This window comes from Parasteatoda tepidariorum, chromosome 9, assembly GCF_043381705.1.
Source record: "Parasteatoda tepidariorum isolate YZ-2023 chromosome 9, CAS_Ptep_4.0, whole genome shotgun sequence".
NCBI lineage: Eukaryota > Metazoa > Arthropoda > Arachnida > Araneae > Theridiidae > Parasteatoda > Parasteatoda tepidariorum.
This window is the reverse complement of record NC_092212.1, coordinates 57,463,420-57,475,593: the sequence shown is the minus strand read 5'-3', so window position 1 is coordinate 57,475,593 and position 12,174 is coordinate 57,463,420. Positions and strand designations below refer to the sequence as shown.

Sequence of the window (12,174 nt, the reverse complement as noted above, 5' to 3'; positions counted from 1 at the left end):
TCCATATTGGGATTTACAAAGCTAAACAGTTTCAATTACAGTAGTTGGAAAATAAATATGAAAGTATTACTCATCGATAAAGGCTCTTGGGAATTTGTTGGTGGTACAGAGAAGCCATTACCAACTGATGCAACAGACAGAGACTTACGCTCTTATGAAATGCGAAAAGCTAGAAGTTACTCTACTATATTCCAAGGAATTGATGAGCAGTTTCAACCGCTGATAGCCGACACAGAGGACGGAAAGACAGCGTGGACTATTTTGAAAGAAAACTTTGAACCTACCTCCCGAGCACGGTTAGCCGGACTTATTGATGAATTCTTTGAATTGAAGTTTGATCCAGAGAAGGAGACTATTGGCATTTTCTGCAAGTTAGTAAATGAAAAAAGGAAACAGATTCATGACGCAGGTTTTGAAATGCCAGAAAAGCTCACATGTTTCCAATTAATTAGAAGATTGCCAGCAGATTATGACAACTTAGTTCAAATGCTTTATCGACTAGAAGATAAAGATTTTTCGATTTCTAATGTTGAAAAGGAGCTCCTAATCGAATCTGGAAGGATACAACAAAAGCAGAAAGACAGAGGAGAGGACATAGTCGCCGATGCTTATACTACTTCATCTACTAGAAAGCAAGCCTATCGGAAGTTGAATGGAAATAAAAGCAGTGGTCGCGTCCTGGGCAATGATACAACAACAACAATTATGTGTTCCTACTGCAATAAGAAAGGACATAGTGCGGAAAGATGTTTCCTGAAGAAGAAAACCACGAAACGGAATTCTAAAACTCAAGATTCCAAGGAAACTTTTTACAGTGATTTGACTACGATAAGAGATGCTGAAATTCGCCAAAGGAAAGACAAGCAGTTTGTTGAATTCCTGATTGACACTGCCAGCACAGCTCACTTCTGTACACAAAGAGACTACTTTAGTAACTTCAAGACTTTGAATCCTAGTCAAGTACTTGTTGGAGATAAAAATAGTAAGTCTGATATTTTTGGTATTGGTGATATACATTTTAATGTTAAAGATAGAGATAAATTTGTTCCCATAAAATTAGAAAATGTATATTTTGCACCCAATATGCGTAGAAATTTAATAAGCGGTTCGAATATGGATTTAGCAGGGATTACTGTAAAATGGGGTAACAACAAAATGACTGTATTTGGTAAAAACCATAATTATTTATTTACTGTACCTAGAATTGATAAGTTGTATATACTTAAAGGCTATGTTGAAAAAGTGGTAGTAACTAAAGAATTAGCATTTAGTACAGGTCTAGATAGGGAATTGGTTCATAGACGATTTTGCCACTTAAATATTGGAATGTTAAATCATATGAGTCAAAACAATGTTGTGAATGGTTTAGATAATTTGTGTGGTAAATTTGATACTTGTAATACTTGTAAAATAACTAAATCGACTAGAACTAGTTTTAAAGTAAATCATGGTATAATGACTAAAAGTGTATTAGAGAAAGTACATATGGATGTTTGGGGTAAAAGTCCAGTAAATTCAGTTGGCGGAGCTGAATATTTCGTATCTGTAATAGATGATTTTTCTCGTTATGTTGAAATTTTTACTACTTATTTTTACAAAGAGAAAGATGCAAAGATATATATATATATATATATATATATATATATATATCAATTATATTTGTAGTAAAATTCGAAGAATTAAAAATCTTGATAGATTTGTTTTTTCTATTCATATTCAAAAATTTATCAATAATTGATTTTGTAAATTACAGAAATTTCAATGATGGATATCTGTTTTTCTTTAATCTAAATAAGTGCAAATTTGAAAAATTATTGTGAGCCGTGTTTGGAAGATTTTACTTTTGGTGCTAAAAGACACCGGTGTCTCATGCTGTACTTCAGGACTATGAAATATATTCAGAACCGTAAATTATAATTACAATATTTTTCACTTATTTTGACCTAAATTAATACAGAATAATAAAAAAAAAGTGTGAAAAATATGTTTAATAAAAATTCTGCGTTAAAAGGTTATAGCCATATACGGACCAACTTAGCTCTTTTCCAAGGAGAATTTTATTAAATGGTAATGTAATGACAATTATATTGCAGGCAAAAATACCCCCCCCCCNCAGAAATACCCCCCCCCCCCCCGCTAACCTGATTATAATCAAAATTATTGTTTACAGTTTTCTCATCGTAAAAAATCAGAATAATAGTCGGAGACTTAAAATAGTTTTCGATTATTTTTGAATGAAAAAAAAAATTTACAATTTCCACACCATATTGACAATTTAAGTGTCATTATTAAGTTCTTAAACTTACTACAGAGCTATTTTTCAGTGAAAATGAAATTTTTAAAAGAAACTTTAAATGCTCTGATAGTTTCATATTAAGTTAGAACTTTTGTTTGCTGTCTTTCAGTTAATACCTGCCATCTTTTACTCTTTTAAAAAAGTTTCTATCGAGTTCTAGAGAAATGCCATTTCAATTGATTCATTAAAATTTAGATGTTTAAAGTTCTAGTATTTCATTCAAATTTAGTCAACACTAAAACACAATTAAGAGAGCCAACACATCTACTATACAGATTACATATTTCAAATGTTTAAGTATTATGGTACTCAAAATCATTTTAAATCCCATATATTAAAAAAAGAATAAAGTGTGAATGTATAAATTTTTCTACCACGGAACTAACCTGCATTTGAGTTACATGGAGAGGAAAACCACGCAAACCTCCCACGGTCAGCTTGACGGCTAAGGGACTTTAACCCATGATCCGTAGATATTTTACGTCAACACTATTGAAGTTTTTTTTTCTGCTTAGGAAATACATTCAATTCTGAAATCGCTCTATACCATTTATTAAAGCAATACATTTGAGCTAATATTTTTTTCGTCAATGCGATTATAAGTGACAAAATATGATCCAAGAACGCTGAAGGGCCACAACATTCGTATCCAAAGAATATTAACAATACTATTAAAAATAAAAAAAATCTGAGATATATTCTGAAAATTTTTTTTAATTCTTCTTTTAACCTAATTGGTAAGAACAGGAATAAAATGTCGCTTAATTTAGTCACAAATGTGGTACCACTTTTTTCATAAAGTTCTTTGTATCAATATTTTAAAATGTATATAACTGTGAATATTGGGAAAGCTAAAATCATTGCTTGACAGAAACAAATATATACGATTACTTTTAAAAATAGCTTTTCTTCTCGTACTATTATTTAAAATGTTGAGCATTAATAGGCTATAATGTATTTATTTTTTTTATGAATATCCAAACGTATTCTAGGTATATTTAAAAACGGTTAATAATATAGTTAATTTATTTCTTGATTGTACTGTAAGGGAAATATTTGTTGGAGAAGTTCTTTCACGCATTTGTTAATTGCTTTATTAAATATTGACAATTTTCTACAGATGTTAAAACTACCGAGAAAAGGTGAGTGATTAATTTATTTCAGATTGATACTTTATTAAAGGCTATTGACCTTAAAATGAACTTTAAAAAAATTTAATGTTAGAAATTGTGATTATTTCAATCTAGAGGAATTTTTAGCTTTCGTCTGAAAAAAAAATTAATAATTCGTACTAAAAGAACTTTAATGCCAATTATGTAATTTAAATTCATAAACAAGGATAATGTTTAGAATAATAAGAACACTAAGTTATAAAATATTTTACGATTAAGAAAAAATTGTCTTGGAATTTAGAAATCATGAACAAATATACATCGACTTTTTATACGAGTGAGGAAAAAAGAAACATAAAATCTTTCAACTAACGTTCTTTTTAAAATCGAAGAGGTTCACGATTTGGCCGTTCTATAGACGAGGGTTATTCGACAGCTGGTTGTAACATCTGGTGTTCGACCCTCATTTTTTTTTTTTTTTTTTAATATATGCTCTTTTCCCGCTTTCTAAAAGTAGGGTGTTGTCGTTTCGGTTAGATTATTTTTCATCATTCGAGATATAGAAAGTTTTAATTACAATCATATTTGATTGCATTTAGTATTACTAAATCCTATCAATACATCTGCACCCATCATGGTATGCAGTTAAAAAATTTCTGCAATATATATGTTAATAATTCGAAATTATTATTATTATTGTTGCGAATTAATTTTATGTGGAAAACTTAGCAATCAAACTCAAATACAAAATTAAAAAAGGAAGCATATTTGAAAGAAGAAAAAAAATAGACTACCAGGGATCAGAGTCATATATTTCAAGACGAAAAATAGCAAAACTGGTTAAAAAAAATTTAATTTTTTTTAATTTTTTATTCTAGCTTGTTTTTGGGAGAATACGATATCCGTGGATACTAAGATTTATTTTATAACAGTTAAAACATTTATTTAAAACTGTTTCTTGCCCTAAAAAAAAGCAAATAGCTATGAATAGTTTATAATCAGCAATAATTAGAGCATATGTTACTCCTCCTCACGAAAACCAGCTATAAGCTAAATAGCTTTTCACTACCAGTTTTTCTCTTTTCCGTTTCTATTCCAGGCCTGTAGGCTAAACATATCTTTGAATTATTTGAGCTTTTTAATTAAGAAATAGAGTCACATTTTAAAATGCCGAAGAATCAACAACTATTTGATTCTAAAATGCGGATGAAAAAACGGCGATTTTGATAAAAATAAAATCTTTGGAAGTAGGTAATTAACAAACAAAATACTTTATATATAATAATAAATCATGCGTTTAAAAGGTATGCCATTAAATGGCGCTAAGTTCAAGAGAGGAATTTGAGCTGTTAAATTTTGCCAACGAAAAATAAAAGTAACAGAAATACAGATTACAGTTTCCATGGCTACAAAAAGAAGAAAAATAAAGGGAAGAACAAAAGGTTTTCATTGCCGAACGATATTTGAAGTATTGTTGTGTCATTTTCTGGTTGTTATCACGCGCTTTAACTCTTTACGGCCTGGAAGGTTTTTTTCCTAATTTATTGTTATAATTAATTATTTATAATAATAACTTCAATAAATTAAAATATTAATTATAAATTTATTTATATAATTAATTATGACTAAATTAAATATAACAACAATAAGAGTGATAAAGAAAAAAAAGAATTTTTGCCAACAATCCTGTTTCTTAAAGAATAAAATTGACTATCATTCAAATGAAGTGTCCTATAAAAAGCAAATGAATTCCAACACATTTGGAAAAGATCGGTCATAGAAAATTTCGCGTTTGCGTATGAAACAGCAAATTTATTACGCGATATGCTGTCTCGTATAACTCTTTGTTGCATAAAAATCACAATTTTGAAATAAGAACCCAAAGTTTCCCATCAAAATTACGACTTGCAATAATTTTGGAACACTCTTTAAAACTAAATAATTAATTAAACTAAATTTTAACAATATCATTAAGAAAGTTAATTGTGACATTTTAGGTACTGTAATATATTGTTTACAATTAAAATAAGAAACTATCTCTTCTGTGCAGTTCCAATCAACCTTTTTGTAAATACTATCTGTTAATAATTTTTAATTACTTAAAGTTTGGAAAGTGTTGTATTTTTGTAGACGAAAATTAGTGATTCATTTTTTTACTAACTGCTTTTTGAAATGGTTAAACACAGTTTCTATTTAGTGAAATTCTAAATTAGGGACGCACATATTATTTACATTTATTCCATTTTCCTTATATTGGAATTTTTTGATAGTTTTACTTTTAATTTCCTTCCCGCAGAAAAATAGACTACATACAAAACCATGCCGGATGCTCCAGATTTAAGCGAGGACATAGAATTAGGCTCTTCTGAAGCAGAGGACGACCGTTATTTTCATCTACTACTCGCTGGTTTTCGCGCTTGTGCCAAGGAAGCCATTAGGTTTTTACTGGAAGAGGAAGGACTAGCCCCCGATCATCCCCTTCCAGCCGGCCTTAACGAACACCTGGTGAAGCAACAAAGTCACCTTGCTGAAGTCCTCCACAACGATTCCGGTGTTGCACTGGAAGAAAGCTTCCTTAATTCTTCACAAGATGGCGACACCACACGTGAAGAAAGAGACAATTTAGAACATTTTGTTGAAAAAAGTGATGACAAAATGTGCATATGTGAATCAAGTGAATCCCAGCAAGAAGTGAGTGATATTGTTGAACAAACACTCAGTTTTATTCAGAATCAAATTGAATCTGATTATCGGACAGAAACGTTCAAAATGAGTGACTGAGGAAATAAATATATAAAATGTATATACATATGGAATATTTATTCATTCAGACAATGAACTGAATGTTTTATAATTGTGTACACCAAACATACCTATAGTATAAATTAACAATCTTATTGAATTCAACATATTATTTCATCTCTATGTTTGAAATATTTATTTTGATTGCAATATTAATACTTTAACAAATAAATGAAAAGGAAAATTGTAAAAATTAGTCATTTGTATTTTTATGGAGAATTTAATAAATGAAAGTGTTGCAATTATTTTAAAACACATTTTATTTAATTAAATAATGTAACGAAGTTCATATTTCTTTACAGTTTTTTCTTTAATTTATTAAGAATGTTTATTAGCAATTTTTACTTAAAATTTTTCTTAAGATTTCGTAAACTAATATTTTTAAACTTAATTTTATTAAATTGTTTGCGAAATTTTATAATTGTTACTTATGATGTTATATATTTGAATTTAAATAATCATGAATTTATTCCGATAAGTTTAAAAATGTATTGATTAAAAAACAATAAATACTTTAAAAATATTATTGAAATCAAATGAGGTTTTTTTTATTTTGCCTCGAATTTAATTTTTGATAATGATGTTAATCTTCGAAAATTATCAAGCACAGTTCTAAAGCTTTTGATCTACTTTGAAAATTTCTTTGATCTTATTGTGATAAACCCTCCAGTATGAATTTTCATGCTCCATTCTTTTTTTCTTTTTTTTTCTAATTTATCTTTATTATTAAAGTAACTAAGTAAATTAAAATTCAAATAATTATTTAGTATTTCAAAATAAAACTTGTAAAATCTATAACTATTTAGTTGATATGAGTATTAGCCATTGCATTAGCATGAAATCATTTATTCTTATGCATTTCTGTTTTCTTTTTTTTAGTTCCATAGATACTTTTAGATAACAGCACTAAAGCAGATATTTCTAATTATTCTATTTTTTAAAATGACAAATTTAAAAGAAAAAAAAATGATAATTAGCAGATTAATTAGATCATTTTACAAAATCATTTCAAAAATAAATTTGTTAAATTCAAGTATGCAATAACTTATCGCATTTTAATAGTAATTCGCATACATTAATTACAAAATCAATTTAATTAAATTAAAATAAATAATTTTCTTAAAATTGATTGCATGTTTTTATTTAAAAAATTTATTCAGCTTTATTTATGCATTTATTTATTATAATTCAAACCAACTGTAATGAATTTTTTCCATTCATATTTCAAACCTGAAATTAAATAAATGTATACTGTCCAAATTCTCATTTCAATCTATAAGTTTCAAAGGATTCTAATGACGGTGATGATTTAAAAATGCAATATCTGTAGTAAAGAATTGAACATTTTTAAAATAAATACTTTAAACTAAGGATGTAGACATTTATAAAGAAACACTGTAACAATTCTTACAAAAATATTTAATATATTTTTTTAAAAATTTAATTAAATCAAAGTCAACGATACAAATTTGAGACATGATTGTTGAATGTCGATTTTCTACATACACAAAATACGGGATAAACATACTTATTTTTGCTGCAAACGTTAGCGTTTCTTTTAAATTTCAAATAACAGAAACCATGAACAAAGAATTACATTTATTACTTAACGTAGAAGTGACTTGTTTGGCTAAAGGGATAATTCAATTCAAAAACATTTTGAATAAACACTGTCCTAATATATAACTATTCTATTCACATTAGTAAACATTAAATATACTATAAATTACATAAATATTACAGAAGAAACAAAGAATCACTGTGTTATTCCTTAACAAAACAAATTCACAGTAAATGTTAATATTCCTTACTGTTTTTTATTATAAAAATACATCAGTCATATTTTTGCTGAGGTTAATAAAAATATTAAGTTCGACATTTTTATCCAAGTACGGGAAACAGTTTATTTTTTTCCTTATCATAATTCTGGTACAAAACGTCCATTAATTTTACCATTAGGAATTTCTTGGAGTACAAAGTATATTATGAACTGGTATTATTGAATGTTTTAATGATTATAAAGCAATTTAAGCATTTTTCCCGAAACATTGTTTGTTTGTTTTTTCAATCCTGGCCGGACTGTGTAGCTGTCAGGAAGCTAACCACGCATCAGAAAGGACCTGAATTCGAATCCCCGGAAAAGGCATGGATGTTTTCTGTTCTATCTGCCTTACTGTGGTAGAAACGTTGGCAGACCTTATTGGTGCACCTGAAAGCGTGGGCAACAAATCATTTTACCGAAAAAAGAAATTAGCAACGGTAACAAATCTACTGTTTTAATATTTTATTCCTGTCTTAATAAATTTGGTTTTAAGCATTGTCTTTTACTGCATAAAAAAGATGATTTAAATATACAGAAAGAGTGATAATTACTCGGTGTTTATGTTATTTTTAATTTTTTATTTTAAGATGTTAAATATTTTTTTAATAAAATTCCATGTATTTTTAAGTCTTTTTGTTTCATTTCACTTTAGAAAATATCTAGGGAAATTAGGACGAAAGTAATGGGGAAGAAAAGGTAATCATGCCGATGAAAAAAGTTAAAAAAATCTTACTACTTTTTTTGATAACTCGGAAAAAAAATTTGAATGAACTGAGTAGAGGAAAAAGTTTTTCTCATTCAAATAAATAGTAACGAATTATTAACTATAAATTAACAGTCACTTTGCAAGTTTATGTATATCTTTATAAATTTTTAAAAATCAGACCACCGTGGGTATCGAACTCACGACTATTCAAGCGAAGAGAAAAAAATATATATTTATTGATATTCTCTTATATTTTGTGAAAATATTGAAAAAAATTTTACATATAATGTAAAATTACGACATCAACAACAGGAGACGTGAAAAAAAAGTGGGACTGCGCCAGCGGATGGTCAAGCGAAGAGTCTCAAATGAAAATAATAGCAATATCTGACGAAGTAACCACTTGGCTAAGCCCACTCGACAAAGATATGTGATCTAACATTGAAGTAAGAATCTAAAATAATAAGTAAATATATGAATTGTGTTGCTGCCATCTATTATCGAAAAAATTAAATAAAAATGTGAAGTTATATTAAAGTGATATACTTGTCGAATCATTTTTCGAATAATGAACATTCTGTCAAGAAGAATACAGACTGACGAGAAACAAAAATTAATTTAATAACTCTCAATATTTGTATCATTTAATTAAATCATATGCGTGCCAACTAAGTCGACCGATGGGTCAGGACCTCATCTAATATATTCTTAAATAAAACTTGCAATGATAAATTTCCTTCATTTTAAAGTAAATTTCGCTAAAAAGGCTGTAAAAATCGAAAAAAGTAAACTATTTTACTTGTTTTTACCTCTCTTATTCTTTCAAATCTTTCCTTGCTTTTAGTTTTTTTTTGTATACAGTTTGGCTAATTATCTGCATTTATCAAAAATAAAAGGACTCATACATATAGAGAAAGAAATTATAAATGATTGACTTAATAATCTTTTGCTTCAAGAAGTACCTCAGGTATTGTTCATCGTACAATGCACAAAATAAAAAATGAACTCCCTGAACAAATTTTGACTTTAAATCTAAATAAATTAATTTTAAAATCCGGAAGAATTGGCAGCTATTTAAGAGTGTGCTTTAAGAAAAAAGAAAAACGCCCACATATTTTTATTCATTTATTTACTTATTTATTTTTTTGGTAAAAAATGAAGCACAAGTGTCTTGGATTTGTTAATTAGGATTAATTAGGATTTGTTTTCAAGAAACAAAATAATTTTATCAATAATAATATTTGAATAATATATAAATATTCAAGTTATATAAGTATAAATATTCAAGTAATAGTAAGTCCAGCTTCAAATCTAAATATTTATCATATGGTATACTATAACAATCTTATTGAATTCATCATAACATTAAATCTTCGTGTTTTAAATATTTCTTTTGATCACAATACTATAATACTTTAGCGAATAAATAAAAATAAAAGTTGTGAAAATTAGCTATTTGTATTTTTATGGGAAATTTACTAAATTATAATATTGCAATTATTTTAAAATCTCTTTTTAATTATTACAAAGCTCAAAATATTTTATGCTTTTTTTTCTATGCTTATCTATACTTATGGGCAAGTTTTACTTAAATTTCAAATTAATAATAATTCAGGAATTAAGATTTTTAAAACTTTTTTTTTAATTCAAGAGGTTGAATGCATTTTATTTATCATTTAAATTTAAATAATTATGAATTTATACCGATAACTGAAATAACAATAAATAATACAGAAATATTTTCGAAATCAAATGGAACTTCATGGTTCTGTTTTCAATTATAATTTGCTTTATATTGATAAACACTCACATGTGAGTTTTTATGCTCGATTCAGAAATTTTTAGTTTTTTTTTAAAAAATAAGCTAAACCAAAAGAAAATTCAAAAAAAAAAAGAAAAAAAGAAGTAAAACGATTAATTTGAAAATATTTCTAATATGTATATGTATCAAACGTTACGAGTATCGAACTCAATACTATTGCCGCTGACGAAAAATAAAAAGGAAACTTTTCTTCTTCTTCTTTTTTGTGAAACTATCGAAGACAATTTTGAATGCAATGAAAATTTCGAAAGAATAGATTGGAGAAGAAAAAAAAGAGTTGGATTCCGCCAGGGGCTATTCAATGGACAGGTCCTCAAACTAAACGTCTACAACCGTCTCTCTGACGAAGTAAGGCTGGCTAAACTCACCCATAGTTAGCGCGATCAACAGTTAAATAAGAATCCCAGATAATACGTAAAATTGAGAAACTATTAAGTGTATTGTTTTAGAAAGATTGCTTTTGCTGCCATCTATTATCAAAGAAATTAACTAAAAATGTAATTGAGTAAATGTAATATATTGGCGCATCATTCGTAAAGTGTAAAATTCTGTCAATAAAAATATTCACACTGAAGATAAATTAAAATGATTTTAACATCAACTCTTAATATTTTTGCATCACTAAAAGTATTTGTATTGGTATAATGTTTTTGAGTTCTTTTTTATTTTCCGGAAACGAAATTATTAATTGACTTGGCTCGAAATTATTCTTGACGAAATTATGAATTGCGAGCACCTCTGCTCGTTACTTTCACCTCCCTCCACGATTTATACACAATTATTACTTTTTTTTTTCTTCCTTTTTTTGAAGGAAATGAAATGTTGCATCAAAATTTAAAATTGTTTAGTTGAAAGTTCAGAAAAATATTTATTACATATGATAACTCAAGATTCCACAGATTAAATTTCTAACTTTATTGAGATTTTTTTTTTAATACCGCTACATTAGGATCATTTAGTGGTATAAAAAAAATCTCAATGAAGTTAGAAACTTAATCTGTGGAATCTTGAAAAAAAATGTTTTTTCATTTTTTTTATATACCGCTACATTTAGGATCATTAGGGGCAGGAATCTCCTCAAAATTATTTTCATTTTAAACTTCCGTGGGACAAGGAACTACATTTGATGGTGAAATTACCACCATTCGAGCTACTCTGTCTCAAATTCACTGTCACCTTGACCAGTTTACAAAAGCAGTTATTTTTTGTGACTCTATGGCCGCAGTTCAAGCCATCAATTCCTCTGACGATCCCAAAACCCTTGAAGTCATAGACTGCCGACGACTCCTTCGAAGCCTTGAGTCACACAGGAAAAACATTGTCCTTCAGTGGATACCCTCCTACTGCGGAGTTGTAGGAAACGACAGTACAGATTTTTTGGCCAAAAAGGGCACCTCAATTATTGAAATTCCTTCCCGCGCAATACCATTTTATTCCATCAAGAAAATGGTGACAAATTGCATAAAAGACCATTCCCTCATGGACCTGTCCAAAAGAGTGTCCGATAAACCTTGGAGGGATTTAGTTGCAAAATCCTATATTGGTTCAAGGCGTAGAGCTGTGGCAGAATTCCGCCTGGCTACTGGACGCGACTGTCTTCCTTCGCAGAATTAA

At 28.2% G+C, this 12,174-nt stretch overlaps 2 protein-coding genes across 2 annotated transcripts in view; both read left to right on the top strand.

Annotated features, from left to right (window-relative positions):
- LOC107439408 (uncharacterized) overlaps positions 1–6,742 on the top strand; it is a 16,995-nt gene extending 10,253 nt beyond the window's left edge. The window contains exon 2 of the mRNA XM_071185184.1: positions 5,705–6,742. Within this exon, the coding sequence (XP_071041285.1) occupies positions 5,728–6,189 (462 nt within the window). The 5' untranslated portion in view covers positions 5,705–5,727 and the 3' untranslated portion in view covers positions 6,190–6,742. The remainder of the gene's footprint in view (positions 1–5,704) is intronic.
- A 5,033-nt stretch (positions 6,743–11,775) lies between these two features.
- Positions 11,776–12,174, top strand: LOC107439407 (uncharacterized). The gene has a single exon (XM_016051994.2). It carries the CDS (start codon positions 11,776–11,778, stop codon positions 12,172–12,174), a length of 399 nt encoding a protein of 132 aa, XP_015907480.2.

What these genes read in the sequence shown, in the direction of transcription:
- LOC107439407 (XM_016051994.2), top strand. Translation starts at nt 11,776, where the DNA reads ATGGCCGCAGTTCAAGCCATCAATTCCTCTGACGATCCCAAAACCCTT.